Source organism: Manduca sexta, chromosome 28 (assembly GCF_014839805.1).
Source record: "Manduca sexta isolate Smith_Timp_Sample1 chromosome 28, JHU_Msex_v1.0, whole genome shotgun sequence".
Taxonomy (NCBI): domain Eukaryota; kingdom Metazoa; phylum Arthropoda; class Insecta; order Lepidoptera; family Sphingidae; genus Manduca; species Manduca sexta.
In genome coordinates, this window is record NC_051142.1 from 12933873 (window position 1) to 12952789 (window position 18917).

General features: G+C 39.1%; 2 protein-coding genes across 5 annotated transcripts in view; both read left to right on the top strand.

Annotated features, from left to right (window-relative positions):
- The window catches only part of LOC115448812 (FERM, ARHGEF and pleckstrin domain-containing protein 1), a 64737-nt gene that overhangs the window by 39083 nt on the left and 6737 nt on the right, over positions 1 to 18917 (top strand). For all 4 annotated transcript variants that reach the window (XM_037444789.1, XM_037444792.1, XM_037444791.1 and 1 more), the window contains 2 exons: positions 15234 to 15449; positions 18689 to 18782. In XM_037444789.1, the coding sequence (XP_037300686.1) occupies positions 15234 to 15449; positions 18689 to 18782 (310 nt within the window). The remainder of the gene's footprint in view (positions 1 to 15233; positions 15450 to 18688; positions 18783 to 18917) is intronic.
- Positions 7 to 15210, top strand: LOC119191037. The gene has a single exon (XM_037444788.1). It carries the CDS (start codon positions 714 to 716, stop codon positions 11238 to 11240), a length of 10527 nt encoding a protein of 3508 aa, XP_037300685.1. The 5' UTR covers positions 7 to 713; the 3' UTR covers positions 11241 to 15210.

The window sequence follows — 18917 nt, forward strand, 5'->3', positions numbered from 1 at the left end:
GTCAGAGCCCCGCCACCACGCGCACCACGCACACTGCCACGCGCCCTGTCGCCGTCTCCCCGCCGTCTAGCGCCTATCCGGACTTCGTGTTGCCCAAGCACTCCTGCAGCTTCAGGAAGTCCTCCGAGCGGCTCGAGTACGAGCTCAGCCAGACCAACATCTACTCTGCGTGCCCCTCCACGCGCTCCAGCCGCTCCGGCGGCGAGCCCGCGCCGCTGCTCGACGAGACCGACCAACTGCACAGCCTGCGCGACCTGCGCGACCCGCTGCCGCTCGAGCGCGATCGCGAACGCGAGCGCGAGCGTGCCGCCTCCGAGCGCGAGCCGGCCCCTGTACGCGCTGCTTGGCGACGTAGCGCCAGTTGTCGCAACCTGCGTGATTATAGTTTCGATGACGCCGGACGCGCCAAGCGGCGTCGCGACGCTCGCAGTGCCATTGCTGACTTGGATGCGTACCGCTTACGCACCGATGATCCCATCACGCGCTACGGTGAATCGCGCACGACAGCGCTCACGTTCGGGCGCGGCGGGTCGGTAGAGTCTCAACGCTCGTTTCTAGGACGAGCGTATTCAGCGAGTTTTCCGGGTGCGGTAGGTGAGCCGCGTCTCGACCTGCCGTCGTTTGCGCGTGCTGGATCACAGGACGACGTGTCGCACGACAGCTACGAGGTTATCGAACGTTCTGACGACGAGTCCGAGGGTCGGCGCGACAGGATGCGTGCGCGCTCGCCGCCAGTGCGCACGCGCTCCTGCTCGCTCGACTCGGGTAATGACCTGTCAGACGACGATCATTCGCTGTCTCATTTATCTGAAGGCGAGGGCCGTGAGTCGGACGCTGCTGGCGGCCGGTATGGCAGCGAACCTGATCTCGCTCTCGACCCGTTCTTAATCGATGACCCGCGAATCTTGCCCCGTGAGAAACTTTCTGTACGCTCAGATGGTGCCTTTTATCGCGAGATAAAGCGTGCGTTGGGTTCACGCACATCTAGTCAGGAATCGCGTAGTGACATATACGATCCCAAACTCTCAAAGAGTAGCGCAGAGTCGAGTAAAAAGTCACGTGATAGTGTCTATCATACGGACAGTAAGAAGTCCCGCGAGACGCTAAAGAGTAAGAGCTCCGACCGCTCGGGTTCTCGCACGTCCAGCCAGGACTCCAAATCTGACTATTACGACTGTAGGAGGAATCTTTACGATCCGGATGATATTAGACGACGCAGTATTACAAGTGTACAGCCAACATACATAGATCCTTTCGAACCCGTCTCACCCTCGTCTAGTCCGGATTCAACCAAAGACTTTTACGATACTCAGCCAACTTTCATCGGAATGGAGAAACCTGAGTATCGTGAGAGGACTTTGTTTGATAAGTCGCACGAAGACTTGATTGCCAATTTAGCTAATTCTCCGAACTACTATCATATTCCGACACCTTATTCTACGTTTCCAAGTAACAATAAGCATAAAGACGCTCCACCGATGCATTCAGCTAGTTTGCAAAATGTTGAACTAGAACAATACGGTCAATATTCGGACGTGAGTCCACCAAAGAAATCTGAGGAATTTTCTACTGAAGAAGAAGATTTGCATCCGCAAACGACGCACATTTGGCCTGAAAAGATAATCGGCCTGGAAACGGAGATCGATAGCACCAGGGCTGCTAAAATACACAGCTACCAACGTCGTCGTTCATCTGATACTGTGTTTAGTTTTGATAAAGAAAAGATTGAGTCGTTAACGCGATCTATAAGTAAAGAGAATACAACCTCACATCTTGTAAAAGAGTCTTCGAACGAGTCCGACGTTAATGTTAGGATATTGCCAGCCATGGACAGCATTGAGTATGCGAAAAATAAAGCTAAAGCTGCTGCGATGCAGACTGAAACAGCTTCTATCCTTCAATCGGAGTTTGACAAGCGGGGCAAGGTGCACACTCATATGGTTAGAAAAGACAACGTCAAAGAGGAATTGATGGCTAAGACTCATTTCGACGAATACAATCCAAAATTAATACTAGAGACGAGCTCTAGTAGTCGCTTGGCGGATACAGCCGTAACGTATACACATCCGACTGTTGAAAGGACTAAGAGCGATCCAAACAGTCTTGCGAACAGGCCACGATTTAGTAGTGTTAATTCCCGAAGGCATGTATTGATGCATCAAAAGTCTATCGATTTAACACCTGCCGAGTCTAGTGATGAGGATTACATATTCCGCCAGATACCAAGTGCTCCTCCCATTGCTACCAAAAGATCTCATTTTGAATTGCCTTCAAGACATCCTGATCACATTCGACCTCCTTTCGATTTACCCAAGAACTATTTTAAAGAGTTTGATGATTTCAAGGCGGGTTTTAAAGAGCCGAAAAAGTCCATAGAAGATGGATATGATATCCCTTATGTTTTACATAAGCGCCATGTCATGAATGGGACCGCGCCGTCTCCTTTAGATGATAAGAGACAGCCGCCTGATATAGTTATGCTTCCTCCGCAGAATGGGAGGCACGTAGTTAGTGCGCATCCTCGTTGTAAGTATCATGATCATCCTAAATCTCCCCGGTCGCCAAAATCTCCGAAATCTCCAAAATCACCGAAATCCCCTAAATCGCCCAAATCACCAAAATCGCCCAAGTCACCAAGAAGCAGTATACAAGTTGATCACAGCTCTAAGTTCCTTGAAGTTGAAAATCGTGACTTTTTGTTTACACAAAATATAGATCTATCAAAGGTAGACCCTGTCACTTTAGAAGTAGATAAAAGTGGTCAATTGCAACATATGCCTAGCCCGAAGCGTGATATTACTAAGAACTTAGACCCCGCACTTCTTGAGACTTTGAATTCCAAATTAAGTCAAATAGAAAGTGATTCAGCAACTAGTTCCAAAACAGACAGCGTTATGCAGGAGTCTCAGTATCCGCATGACATAAAATTCACAATAAATGGACGAACTATTCAGCAAGCGCCGATTTCCAAAGAATCAAAACCATTAACAGCAGCAGAAAAATTACGGGCTGATATAAAATCTAAATCTGAGAAAATGCCACCGAAACGTGGACCTAAAACACGAGGCACTGGAAAAAAAGGCACAGGTGGAAAGATAAAAGCAAAGAATAATAATAAAATAAGAATTACTTCTTTTTCTTCGGATGATGAAAGTGTTGACTCTGATGATGTTTTCGGAACCACAGAAGCAGCACCAAAATTAGAATTCTCACCACCCCAGTCACGAAAAGACCTCGAACCCATATTGCAGATGGAGTATGACAAAATTACGTCCGGAGCTTGGCATAGGGGTCAAACAATGAGTTCTACGGAAATAGAAGGTTCGCCTCCTCAGTGCCGTAAGTTACTAGAATTAGAGGCGAAGTACAATCCTCAAGTTCTTGAAAGTGTGGGTACTGCTACCGAGTTGAGACGTATTTCTGAGCGTTCAATATCCATTCCTAGTTCTGAAGACGATGTTGCTGCTATGAAATTGCCGGAAATTAAACAGGTTAGTAAGGAAAGCTCCACTTGGGAGTATAACGAGAACATTCCATCTCCGATATTAGAGAGCACGGAGTTTCTCAAATCGGATGATGAACATTTAGTCGATATGGAAATACAAAAGGTCACAGGGCTTCGGACACAGTCTGACGAGCAGAGTGATGTCGCTAAGGATGAAACGTCTAAAGATGTTAATAAACTTGATGTAAAAAAGTCATTACGAGATGAATTGATTTCGCCCATGCTGCGAAAACCAGGTGGAACTCCAATTCTCTTTGCACATGCTAGACTGAATTTGTCAGAAGGGTCTGTTTTCTCCTTGCAAAGGCAAAAGGCAACTCAGGATTCACCAACAGCAAGCCGTCGAGCTAAAAGCTTAGATACGCCTGTTATACAATTACACAGATTGCCGCCAATGAATGCTTTCTCGTCGAAAGATGATACTGTTGAGGATATTAACGAAGAAGGTGATATACTTGAAGAAAAGCCATTAGTCGAGGAGAAAGCGAAAACCTTAGTATCGAAAAAAGATACAATTGAGAAAATAGAAGAAGTAGAAGAGGAACAAATGGCTGATCAGCCCGAAGAATTAAAGTCTGTGGTGATAGACAACGAGGAATTGCAGTTACTTGAAGATCTGGTTGAACAAAGACGTCCACGGTCATTTAAGCGTCGATACGATTTAACCAAATTACAATCACAGGCTAAATCTCCTTCGCGGTCGCCAATGAGTAAGTCACCGTTATCTAGATCGCCGATTTCGAAGTCGCCATCTAGATCGCCAACTTCCTCACTAAACTCTCCTAGAGGTAGTATTAGAAAACTGTCCGACTTGAGTGAAGATCAAATTGTACCTGATATTGAAAGAATTAAACGTAAAGAGAAGAAAAAATTAACTTTGAAAACAAAGCCTGAGGATAAACAGAAAATAAGCAAGTTGAATAAAGGAGGTTCTTTTGATACTAATGCTACAAAAATTAGAGCACTGCAAACTCAGAAATCATTGCCATCTTCATTGAAAGATCGACCTGATTTCTTAACTGTTCCTCCCTTGGACATTGCTCGGGCTAAGAGTCAAGAATTAGACCAAGCTGCAAAGAAGATAGCCAAAGAAAAGTCAAAGTCACTGGAGAAAATGGAGGTAAAACGCGGTAGTAGCAAAGAAAGAACCAAATCTCAGGAAGATAGTGATACAGAAATTGCCAAACGTAAAGAAAAGCAACAAATGCTCTTTGAAGCCGCTTTAAAACAAACGAAAACACTCATAAGTCCCGTGAAGGATACAATACCGCCCTTCCCTCCTCCGGAAGACAAAATATTGGTGAAAACCGAAGGCGATAAGATAATTATTGAAACTAAAATCACAAGTAAAGCAGAAGATCACGTCTTTATAGCCAAGTCTCCCAAAAAACTTGATAATAAATTAAGTGGCAAAATAAGTAGAAGTTTCGAAGATCAAAAAACTCCTAAATCAAGCACCAAAATTAATAAGAGCATGGATGATAAATCAAGTCAGTCTTTGGAAGACAAATTTGATGACTTGGCTGCCTTACAAAAGTCACCGAAAACTCTATCGAAAAAACAAGAAATTAAACAGCAAATTGAGGGAAAAGTTGTGTATCAGAAAATTCATCCAAGTGTGAAATCCAAAAGTTTAGATCGGAAAGTTGACCCACACCTCGACTCTAAGGCCAAATCAAAGAGCCTTGATAGAAACTACGTAACACCTTCGTCTATGATGCCAACAGAGACTACAGAAAAGCATTTCAAGCAGGAAGTCGTTAAGGTTGACGTTCATCCAAGTGTAGCAGAAGAGCCCGAGAATATCGTGGAAGAGGAAGTTACGCCGGTCAAAGACGTTAAAGATCTATCACCGTCAAATAGCTACAAGGAAAAAACTGAGGACGATTCTTCGATAGAATGGATGACAAGTTCCCAACACACCGTAATAGAAAATGATACGCAAACTATTATAATGGAACGCCGGAAGATTGATATCTATAATAAACAAAGGCAGAGTGAACTTCAAGAGAGTAGGAGCAATCAAGATGTACATGAACTGCTTAAATCTGAAAGAAAACCAGAGGTGTCTCGATTGACTAGTGAAGAAGAATCTTTAACGGAAGTAAGTGAATTGAAAGTGTCTGACGAGAGCAATTTGTTAGGTTTATCATTGCCTTATATTGATGCTGACAGCTCATCTGACCAAGATCAAGCTTCAAAGAGGATGAAATTACCACGCGGTAAAAGTGATGACACTGGCTCATGGGTAACGGTTGATTATGACGACACAGCCGATACAGAGTTACCCCTTTCTGATATGAGCAGCAAAACTACTACTAGAGGAAAAAGAGCCTTAGACCCTCAAGGAACCTTCGATGAATCCTCAGCTAGTTTAGTAGAGTTCTTGAAACATGAATCAATGTCTCAAATGTTATCTGACACAGAAACCGAACGTGACGGAAAGATCACACGAGATCCATCAAAAACTAAGGACCTTAACTTGAAATGGAAAAATAAAAATAAAATTATTGTTACTCCACCTCAGGAAAACAGTCCTACTATTGAAAATATACCATTTATTGATTCAAGTACGTCAAAATCTAACAAATCAGATACCGGAGAACATACTGGAAGCTCTGGAAGTGATAAATCGCCCACCGAAAATAAAGCTGACCAAAGAGCTTTATTAACGGCTAAATCTAGACGTAGTGAGTTGCTCAAACTGAGCGCAGAACGATCTCGTAGCTCAGAGTCAACATCATGGACTAGCATTGAAAAAGATGTTAGTCCATCAAGCAATATTAAAGGTAGTTCTATCGAAGACGAATCCAGTGTCAGTTGCTCAATAGCTAGACCATTAGGTATATCACAAGATATTGAAAAATTAAATAAAAAGGATCGCGAATGTCTTGAAGAATTAAAACAAGCAATGGAATACGGAGAAGAGCATCTTTTATCTCAACACACATTGTCTAGTGATCACTCGAAATCCAATTCGAAATCACCTTCTCCTATACCCGAGATGACACGTATTGAAAGTCCCAGGAGTCCAAGTAAATATGGCGCCAGAAAATCCCCCACGCCGACATTAGAAAAGCAAGGACAAGTAGATTCATTGAAAGCTCCTTCAGATTCGGAATCAAGCTCGGAAAGCATTGATAAAACTGTCGAGCAGTTATCAAAACCTAATACAAGAAAAAGTGGGTTAGAAAAAATTGGCAAGTGTGTCATTGAAGAATCGGAGTCGAGCCAATCGGCAGCTTCTAAGGCATCAGATATCGCAAAAGAATTACAGAGAACTGTTAAGAAAACTAAGATAGCTATAACCATATCACAAGAAGATCAAAATACCACTATAGATTTTGATGATGATGGGAACGTTATTACTTCATCTTTTGAAAGGGAGCTCATGAAAAAAAGAGCTCTGAAAGATACTGACCAAAAAAGTTCATCTAAATCAAGTATAGATACGACAACTACTACACCATCAAAAGGGTCATTAAGCGTCGATGATTCGTCATCAAGGCGTAAAGGACGACTTGATGAACAAAAAAGTTCCTCTAAATCCAGCATGGATTCCAGAGGTTCTCTCAGTGTAGAGTCAAGAGGATCATTTGAAACAACAGAGTCTACATCTGGGTCTTTGGGCGAAGCATATCGTCGTGGCGAGGAATTGAAGCCAACTTGGAGACCATTCTTTGGTGCCTCGGGTAGTGAAAATAGTACAAGTATAGAGGAAGCCTGGATTCCACAAGATCACGAAGGTTATGAAAGCTTAGGTCTTAATAAAGATGTATTCGAATACAACAATCAAAGAATGCTAGATGACTTTCAAACATTTTCTAAAAACCCACCGTTGTCTGCGAATACGTCTAAAGACTCAACTGATGCGGACTTTACGGATGACCTTAATGATTTTCCAGTCAATTTCCTTTACCCTGCTACGTCATCGACAGCTGACGTTGTAATAGGTTATGGTCAAAATTTCGGTCGTACACTATCTCGTATATCAGAAAGAAGTACAGCGTCAGAAAAAACCAGTGCAGACGAAGATTCCACAAAAGCTTGTTCGCGATCTGAAAGTTTAAATGAGGAGTCAATGAACTCTAGCGATCACCAAGCTAGCCTTAGTTCCGATCCGCCGAGCAATGCTAACGTTGCTTACATATCGGACACCGATAGAAGAACATCGGCGGAAATGCCAGATATACCCATAGATCAGACGAAAATTAGCGAAATGTATGAAGCTAAAAAAGATGTTGATAAACCTGAGAAAGTTTTTGATGATGGCGCAGAAGATAAAAAGGTTGGTGAAAGTTCAACTGCGGCGACAAAATTTAGTCTACAAGTTCCTTCAAAGCAATCGTCGGCCAGTGATAGTCAAGAATCTGAAGATTGGCCTCTTCCAGAGCTACCTCCTCAGGTAGTTGGTAAAAGTCAAGAGGATTACGATCCAATACCATCCACCACTTTATTAGAAACACCAATAATAGAAAAAGTTCACATCTACTATATGAGCAATGAACCGGAACAGCCTATGAAGGTTACTTTACAGTCTGAAAGCTCGAAAGGAAATTTAGAGGGATCTGATGAAGACAGCGATACATTGAATAATGATGATGATTTAGAAAAAGATGTTCCGGAATCGAAGTCGGAAAAATCAAAAAGTGATGATAGTTCTAAGAAAAATGTTAAAGTAATACCTTACGAAATGTCTGGTTACATGGTTGATCCATTAGAGAAACATGATGAATTTACGTGCTTAAATAAAAATGTAGTTCCTAACTACGACAAATCATGTTTAAGCGGAACCATTAGTAAAGCGACCTGTCTCATGGGTGACATGGGTTCTTGCTGTTCTCGGGCTGAACACAAATCTTTTACCATAAAAAGTAATCTCGAAGATAAAGTGATTATAAATCAGCCCCAAAAATCACCTACAAATCATAGTCCAATATTTGAAGATGATCATTTATATACAGACGATATGTTCGGTGCAGATAGTAAATCTCTTTCTCCTGATTTTGATAAAGGATTTTCTCAAATGGGCACGCCAAAATATTCCCTTGGATCGAATAATTCGGACACTTCTATTGATGATTTACTTTCCCAGACAAATATCGAGGAGACAGTTCGCGCGGTGGCTAAACTGAGCACTGGCAGCGCTGGTACTTGCAAGAGATGTAGCCATAGTAGCCACTCTGAAGAAGAAACTAGTTCTTTTGGTACAGATTTAGATGGAACTGTTAAAATTGGATTGCCACAAAAGAAGTGCACTCACAGTTCCCACTCTGAGGATACTTCTATTTGTTTAAGTATTTCTGAGTGGTCCACGGGTACCAACACTGTCCGTCAGTATGCAAATCTGTCTGCCTCTGAAAGCATATCTGCCGTATCGGTACCAAAAAGTGAAAAATCGGATAATATATCAGCAAAAGCCTATTCTTCCTCTCACACAAGCAAAAAAGCTGACCAGAAGGCCAAAATGAGTTCTCAAGCAGAAATGAGTTCTAAGAGCAGTAGCTTAGAGAAAAGTTCAGAAAACATTAAGTATGATAAATTGTGTAGTTCAGATACTACTATTACCAGAAAAGGTATAGATAGCAGTTCTGGAACTAAAAGCGATAGTACTTTAACATTAGCACAATCAATATCCGATTGGTCTGCTAGTACTAGCCATACGTTAGTCGCAACGGCTCTTGGGGATGCACAAGAAGCTGATACTACGAAATCTGATCACACGATCATCGTAGAACCTATTTGTAATTTAGAACCAGAAGAGAAGGCTGATGAGATAATAACGGAAAAATCACCTTCACATTCTAAAGATGTTCAGGAAACAAAGGAACCTGTTTTGAGACTGACTGCATCATATATGGGCAAGACGGATAAGTCTTCATCAATTAGTTATAGTGACAAATCAGACAAGTCTAGTTCTAGTTCTTTGAGTAGTTTGCAAAAGCATTCCAATGGAGTGCTTAGGTTTGAACAAAGGTTAAGAGGTTTTCAACCACAAGAAGGAACTCACGAGCGATATTCAAAAGTGCCTCCGAAAAGTCTGAGTTATGAAGAACAATCCCAGAAGTTTTTAAAACCAACTATTCGTTGCCAAAGCGAAGACAGTGATTTTAAGCCCTACTTCGTGGGACCACAACCTGAATTAGACATAGACATGCCTTCGCAACTCTATAGCCAAGAGGAGAAACACAGTGAGCGCTACCAGAGCCAAGAATTCTCCAATATTATACGTGAAGATTTGAGTGGTCAGTTTATCAGATCTGATTATAAACCGCTAGCCAAACATGCTAGCTATGACGATAAAACTCTTTCAAAGAATCAAATAAAAGAGTACAAGACTTCGCAGCAATATCGTACCAAACCCAAAAGTTGGTCCTTCCATGAACACTATTTAGCTTCTTCAGAATTGCCTGTAATATCTGTACCAGAAATACCTTCCGTGCATAGAGAGCTCCAGGAGAAAAAGTCGGCGGAGAGATCCGGCAAGACCCCCCTTTCTCGTTGTTCCCCTTATTATTCTAGTAGCCTGAGCTCCGAGTCACCGCCTATACAGCCTTTAAAAGCGCCTGTAAAAAAATCACTTCTAGTGCGGAATATATCGTTAAAAAGTCCCCCTAGTGGTAATGATACGGATAGTTCCTTGGACGTCATTCGAGACCCTCGTGAACGTATGAAAACTTTTAGGCGCAAGAAGCAAGTAACAAGTGCACGTAAAAGACAGGAGAGGATTCAAGACGTGTTAGAGGAAGATTCTACTAAAAGCCAATATTCTTCTGAAAGCGACAAAGCTCAAGGCATAAAATATTTAGCTGTAGAAGAATCTTTGCGTCGTATGGAAAGTTCGGAATGCTCTGACAGCTACGTTCCAGAGGTGGAATCTGGTTCTTCTGAAGTTTCCAAAGGTGACTCAAAAAATTACGACATACAGGAGGTGGCTAGTTACTCTGAGGACGAGGGGCAAGAGGAGTACACAAAATACAAAACTGCAAATTATGAAGCTCAACAATTTCCAATCAGTATTACACCGGTACATTTCCAAGGGTTCGGTTCTTCGGCTGATGAGGATGAGATGGGCTTCCCGCGATTCGATAGGTTAGGTCGTTTGCGTCACCCTTATTTGGACTCACAGGAGCCCCAATATGTGTCTGAAGACAGTCCTCCCAGGGTTTCTTACTCCAACAAGGGCAGTCGTCAATCTTCATTGAAGAAAACTAAGTCTACTTCGAGTTTTCGACAGTCCGAGGACAAATCCATGGGAGAGTCATCTGGGCAACACCAGCCAAGAGTGTACTACGAGGAAACTAGTGACAGAGATGACTCGGATGATTATGCCTATCCGATTGACACAATCAAACGTGCTCCCAAGGTTCCCAAGTCGGGTAGCTATTTGTTTGAGCGTGGAGAGTCTGTAGCTTACTCGGACACTGAGCTACCACCAGACAAAGATGAGTACGAAGAGTACAGGGGGAGCCCTTACCCTGAACATTACGAGGAAGTCGAAATGTTTCAAACACAGGAATGTTATCCACAGTACGATAACAATTTGGATGAGAGTAGGGACGAGAACGGGGATCATTACACTAGAGACCTCGACCAGCGGTTCAGTCTGAACAATGTTGAAAGATTTTACTCGAGTCATTACGTCGACTCCCAGGCTTCTAGCGACAGCCCCGAGCAAAAGTTCGACGTTTCCACGCTGCCTCCACCCCTTTGCTCCGACGATGAAAACGATTAAACGGTGTTGATCGCGGTACATGCTTGCATTTAATTTGTTCACATTTCCTCCTGGTTGACCCTCGTTCCGAATCTGGTGTGCGTGCGCGGTGTCTGAGAGCGTTTCCAAATTTAAATTATAATTATTGCAATTAATTGTTACATTGGTATTTGATATTAGGGTACTCATTATATTAAATATATTTACATTATCACTTTGAATATTTAGCATAATAATGAATTATATATACCTAGTGCCAATTCCCGGGTAGCGCGATCCCCTTGACTATCGTGTGTATGTCGACTTATTATACCTATAGCTTTTTAAGTACTTAGGTGTAGTTACGTATATCGATCGTATATATTCATCTTCGAAATCAATAAAGTTCTGATGAAATATTCTAAAATGAAATATAAAACTGATCCTAACCGTTTAACATTAAGTTACGTACGTAGATCGGTTCGCGTACCTGGTAGAGCGCACGCTTCAAGGATACGCAAACAGGTACCGTAATGTGTTTAGTGCCAACTTCTTCTAGTCAACAAAATATTTTAGTGTTTTATTGAACTTTATAAAATTGTATTAAATATTTATTCTATTATATCCATGATACATAGATATTATGCGTAAAGGCTGTGATTTACTTTGTGTGGTGAGATCCAAGATCTGTTTTATGTTCTGACATTACCGTTCAGTACGGTAGCATTCACTGTTCACCTACATATTGTATGTATATCCACACTACGTCAAAAAGATTCTAAACAATATTTAATACACAGTAGTGCCAAACATGCTCAATGTTTCCTAAATTTTTATAATTTACTTCATAATATAGAAAATGTTTAATAAATTAATATTGTTTTAAAGTGTTAACGTTAAATTATATTTACGACACGCAATTGGATTATTATTATTATTATGAATTTATGAAAGTCATCGAAGTTTTACGAACGCGTGAGACTTGATTCCAATAATATTTGTATTTTATTCAGTAAAATTACATTAGTTAAAAATACTGACTATTGTTATTTTCATTATATGAAAAAATAGTTTAAGGGGTTATAAAATTAATTATATTTACTTTTTAATGTTAAAAATATTTAAGTTTAGTCAGATTGATTTTAGATGTATTGTGTGGATGGGTTCGGTAGACGCATTGGTTATAGTTGTGTTTGTGTGCGTAGCCGCAATAGTTTTCGATTTATTGACAACAAAAGCTATGTACTGCCAGAGGTTTTTAAGATATCGGTGTTAATTACAAACCTTCACACATCATTTAATTATTAATTACTTATTCTCTAAGTTTATTATTGTCGTTGTCTAATGCCAATTTAATTATAAAATTATAAGCCGAAATATCGGTAAATAAAATTGTTGAAGTAAATGCTTTCGAACACTGTAAGTATTAATAAAATTATATCTTTAAAAAATGATAATTAATTTGCACCGGTATGTTTTCACATTATATTTAACACATATTTCTGTTACAGTGACGAAGGATTGGCTTCATGTTTTCATTTATAACCTAATTTGCAATCCTAATTAGATAGGAATAAAGAATATCGAAAAAATAGACGAATTGTGTGTTGTCAAAGTAGTTGTGAACGGGTAGGTTAATGTTGCGCTCATTGGTTTCCGGTGCAGCTATATTGGATAAGACGTTTATTGCACTCAGTTGCTATGGTAATTTTAGACATACATTTTTTCCAGTTAGTACCCATTTCATTCCGATTGATTAAGATCCAAATAAGCTTTGTCCACATTTTTGCGATCAATGATTGACAAAATCGCTGCTATTACATCACATATACTGTCGTGTAGCGGAGTTGTGCCCCAGCCTGATCGTATAGATGTGTATGAATCTGTGGCCATAAGTAAGTATTATTTTCTATGCAACGGGGTGGAATTGAACACGGGGTAACTAGTAACATACTGTATGCTGTAACGGGTCCGATTGGACATTCGATTTTTCGTGTGAGACTTTAAACATTAGTATTGCAATTGATTATCATTCGATCATGTTCTTTTCGTTTTGGAGCGTGTTTTCATCGTGGTAGCGGATTGTAAATTGGTCGAAAAAAAATAATTATAAATATAAAAGTAAATCGGACCTAATTGTTCTACTAAATTCATTAGTTAAAATTGATAATATAATTACTTAAGTCCTAACGAGTTCCTAAAGCTTTATTGCTCCAATTAGAAATGTTCATTTGCCGACATCTTGAAGCTGTTTAGTGCGTACGTTATATCCCTTTCAACATTTCTAAACGATTTATAACACTTAGACAATATTTTATTACCAAGACAATATAAGCTTGCGCAATGAAAACTCGCTTCACTTTTTTTTATTATTCGTCAACCCACTGCTGGATAGTGTTCAATTAATATTGAAAATAAATAACTTTAAAATGATGATGTGCACGAAGCAATTTTAGACTATTAGCTGTAAGAGGTCGCCGACCACAATAGTTAGCGCAATAACGGTCGGTTATTATTATGAAAATACAAAAGTCTTAGATATTTAAGCACTTCGACTTTTCGATTGAAAGTGTACAATCCGAATAGACTGTAATGTTACAATTTCATTGTACTATTGTGGATTTTTGTGACATAAACATTCAGCCACGAATTTGGTTTGTCGCGTTTTCTTTAGTCTTCTATGAATGATTTTTGTTTTGTAGTCAAATTATCATACTATACTTAGAACAGCGCATTGTTTTGTGGTAGTCTGTTTTAATCAATGCTTTATATGGAATCAAATACTCTGAGTTAATGTGCTGAGGGTGAATACCTACTCACTATTGCTCGTATGTACTCCTTACAACTTGACTTGCCTCAGCTGTTTGCCTATTGTTTGTAGTAACGGGACGGATATGAAAATGTAGTTACTCAAAAGCCTATTACTACATGTCTTGTAGAATGATAGTAACTTGTATATTACTGTCATGGTATGGCGCGAGTAGCTGCACTACGGTAATCGACTAGGCCAAAGCCTGCACAACAAGTCAAGCTTACACACAGGCATTTCCAACAGTTAATATTTATTCGTCATATTGTGTTTTTATTTTTTCTTGAATTGCCGATTTGCCTATTTGAATGATTTTTAAACGTAATATATATGACTGTATTAAGTTCCGTACAATTTTAATCTCATTGGCGCTATAAATGTATAATTTTATCTGCTCTCTGTCATTTCGATGGTGGTATTTTTTTTTCAGTTTTATTAGGTATCCCTTGTATTTCACCGAATCTGTGCGAATCGTCATATGTTCATGTCACAAAAAAAAACAATTGTTTAAGTTTTACGTGTCACGTAATTATATTGTTTCGAATATTGAAACGTTACTTCCTTTTTGAATTTATATGTGAGTGTGTGTGTACTGTGCCCCTGCAATACACGACACTACCCCGCGTTTGGGGATAGTTAAACAATAAAAATAAATAAAATAATCAATTGTTATTTTCTTTACGATATTTTTTTATTTGTCTCTAAGTTTGTTCCCTATAATAATAATTTAAAGCTGCCAGGAATTACCATGTGAGTGTGATCTACATTTAGGCATGTTATACTTTTATTAGGTTTTTTGTTACAGCTTTTTGAAACGTAAAATATTTTTTTGCAGGTTACATGATACATTTTAAATGCATGTTACATTTTTTTCCAGATTTTTGTGTTTAATTTGTTTATTGTTTTAATGTGCGTTTATGCTTTTTTTTATAAACTATTCGTTTGAACAAGTAGTAAGGAAATATATTATGTTATATTTTATTGTAATTGTATATCCTGATTATAATTGTATATTGTATTGTATATCCTGTGTTTGGTAATATTTGAAGCATCATATATCGCAATTTGTTTTTACGCAAATAATATTATTTGTTTCCTATTCAACCTTGTAACTATTCCATACTGTCAGTTTTTTAAACCTCTTTAATAATAATAAGTTTGACACAACTTTTCTAAATACAAACATTTGTTCAAAAGTGTTAATTAATGAAATACATGTCTCACAGACGAAACGTCAGCGGAAGAGGATAACACGGTGTCGTCAGCGAGCCTGTGCATGTCGCCGACGTCGACGTGCGAGCGGGGCGCGGCGCCGCTGTGCGCCTCCACGCCGCGCGCGCACGCGCCGCCCTCCGCGCTCCACAACGGGCACGACGCCGTCGACAACGCGACCACCGCACCCACCGCACCCACCGCTGATGTTGTTAACGGGAATGTTAACGGTTAGTTATCATCTATGGTTAAGTTAGAGAATTACAATGTTACGATAAAGTCAATAGGTGAGAAGTTTCGAATGAACGCGTTTAGCACCTTATGGCCTATAAATTACACTTTATGGCGAAATATGGATGTCATGTTCTCTATTGCCGTGAATTAGACTTGTAAGTAACTAATGATTAAAGAGTATAGAGGATGGGTAATATGGTCACGTGACATGCGGCACATTTAATGCATAAAATGGCGCCGACTCCGCCCCTTACAATAGTGATATGCTAGTACCGAAAATTTTGTATCGACATCGAAGAATTAAAAGAGAGACAAACAAGCCCAAAAAGATCAAATACGAAAAGGGTTAGGTTCTACCATAATATAAATATAACAAACCATAATATAAACAAACAAACTGAAACTGATTTATAAGTAACAATTGTTAAAGAAAGCAGTACCTGTTGTGACAAACATCCAGTTGTGTTTGATCTATATTTGTATGTTGCACTATTCCTTGCTAAAAATTTAAGTTACAGATTGACATATTTACTTAATCTATACTATTATATAAAGCTGAAGAGTTTGTTTGTTTGTTTGTTTGTTTGTTTGTTTGTTTGTTTGTTTGAACGCGCTAATCTCAGGAACTACCGGTCCAAACCGAAAAATTCTTTTTGCGTTGGATAGCCCTTTGTTCGTGGAGTGCTATAGGCTATATATCATCACGCTATACCCAATAGGAGCGGGGCAGTAATGGCTAATCTCAGGAACTACCGGTCCAAACTGAAAAAATCTTTTTGCGTTGGATAGCCCTTTGTTCGTGGAGTGCTATAGACTATATATCATCACGCTATACCCAATAGGAGCGGAGCAGTAATGGCTAATCTCAGGAACTACCGGTCCAAATTGAAAAATTCTTTTTGCGTTGGGTAGCTCTTTGTTCGTGAAATGCTATAGAGTATATATCATCACGCTATACCTAATAGGAGCGGAGCAGTAATGGCTAATCTCAGGAACTACCGGTCCAAACTGAATAATTCTTTTTGCGTTGGATAGCCCCTTATTCGTGGAGTGCTATAGGCTATATATCATCACGCTATACCCAATAGGAGCGGAGCAGTAATGGATAATCTCAGGAACTACCGGTCCAAACTGAAAAAATATTTTTGCGTTGGATAGCTCTTTGTTCGTGAAGTGTTATAGGGTATATATCCTCACGCTATACCCAATAAGAGCGGAGCAGTAATGGCTAATCTCAGGAACTACCGGTCCAAACTGAAAAATTATTTTTGCGTTGGATAGCCCTTTGTTCGTGGAGTGCTATAGGCTATATATCATCACGCTATGACCAATAGGAGCGGAGCAGTAAAGAAACATGTTGCAAATACGGGGAAAATTATTAGTTTTGAGAGCTTGCGTTGCCTGCGCTGCGTAAACGGTTAAAGTTATGCAACAATGATGTATGACGGGATCGTTCCTCTTAAAAAGTTCTAAAAAATATATTATAAAACAAAGTCCCCGCTGCATCTGTCTGCCTGAACGTGTTAAACTCAAAAACTACCCAACATATTAAGATGAAATTTGGTATGGAGACAGTTTGAGACCCTGGGAAGAACATAGGCTCCCGGGAAACTATTACTTTTATAACGGAAAACTTTAGCCTGAAAAACTTTATAACGCGGGCGGAGCCGCGGGCAAAAGCTAGTACATGATAAATGGAATAAGATAGCGTAGTCAGCAATTATTTGGTTGGTTTTATTTTATTTTATTATTATGCTCTTTGATCGAGAAACATAACCATGTTTCAGCAAACTAAAATCAATGAGCGTAAAGATGGTGGTTAAGATAATCAATCATAATAATTATTTGCAATAACAATATGATTATGTATCTATTTCCGTGCATGCAAGGTTGCTCGAAACATAAGACCGCCAATTGTAAAAATATATCTTACATTTCATCTTTATGTTGTTTCTTTTATGTTTATCTATTCTTTTATGTAACAATTCTAATTTTATTCATAGCAATATATTAAAGTAATATTACTATTAGGTGAAGTATAATAATCATTACTATTTTACTTATCGGGAATATTGTTGGAAAACAGTTATCTTTACTCGCGTTAATTAAACGTGTGGTTTATGCATATCTTCTCAAAATGTAAACAAATATGTATTTGGTGTAGGATTCCAATCACGTCGCTCAATATTCTCAATTCATTTTGCCTTTGTTTTTAAATTTTTTGGTTATCTTAAAAAATATTCTAATTTCACTTAGTTTGTCGTTCTGGATAATACAATATTGATGTGTGCTCTAACATTCTTTCAAAGACAAAAACCGTAACTGATAAACGGGCGTCTGTTAAAATATCGATATCAATAATTTCTAAACAAATCCACCCACCCATCCCTAAGCTCGTGTGTAAACAAACATAATGATTTTAATGTGTATAAATCACGCCTAAAACGGTCCAAAGCTTAACAAACCAGATCCACATATCATTTTAATTGATAAAAACAAATCCAAAAAGTAAATATACAAAGATATTTGCTAATTTTCGGTAAAAACAGTTACTAACCTATGAAAAGATATTTCGGGGTCTTTCTTGCGTGAATTCGATTTGCATCCATTCACACAACACTGAGTCATTTTCGAAACTTAACAAATACACTAATAAACACACTGAACAATTGAGAATATGATTATATTACTTTAAATTCAATATTTATGAAGATTTGTTTACATCGTCTGACACTACATGTACTTGCTGACTCGCCTGCAACAAATGGCGTTTCTGCCGCAAGGCGGTCCCAGTGTGTTGAAGTAAACGAAATAGTCCCATATGCGAAGAAAGCAATTATTTTTGTCTTTTTTGTTGCGTTCCAAATAAGCTTTGAGTAAAAGAGATAGACATATATATTGACAATTCTGCGTCGATTTCCCTGACATAAATATAACTTATTCATATAGCTAATTTTTGAGGCCTGTCCTCTTTATATTTAGTCATTGTAAGTAACGGAAAATTGATAGAATATTCTGCAGTTATATGTCACTGACGTTTCAAAGTCCATATGCGCGCGTCAAGTCTTTACATTATTATAGAGATCGGGAACATTTTGACGATAACAGCTATAGGCAGTCGCTTAATTTGTTGAAATTAAGTTAAAAAAATATCAGTTTCCCTAAGTAAGTTATAGTCAAGTTACTATATTCTTCTATATAGTTTAAAGTATTTAAAGTTCTGGTTTTGCTACAGTTAACATCGTTTCGGAGTCATCAAATAACTTGGATGTCTTGAGTGGCGGCGAGAGCGACGCAGGTGATACTCTGTCCAGGCGGAATAATAATAGGTAAGAGGCAGGTTCAAACACTAAATTGTGGGTTTAAAACAAGCTTCTTGTACAAGATACAAGAATATAACCATCATTGTAATATGAATTAAAAAAAAAACTGTGTGATGTAATTATTAAAATACGCTCTGTAAC

Bases quoted from the DNA above. Each gene is read 5' to 3' on its own strand.
- LOC119191037 (XM_037444788.1), top strand. From the start codon at position 714: ATGCGTGCGCGCTCGCCGCCAGTGCGCACGCGCTCCTGCTCGCTCGAC.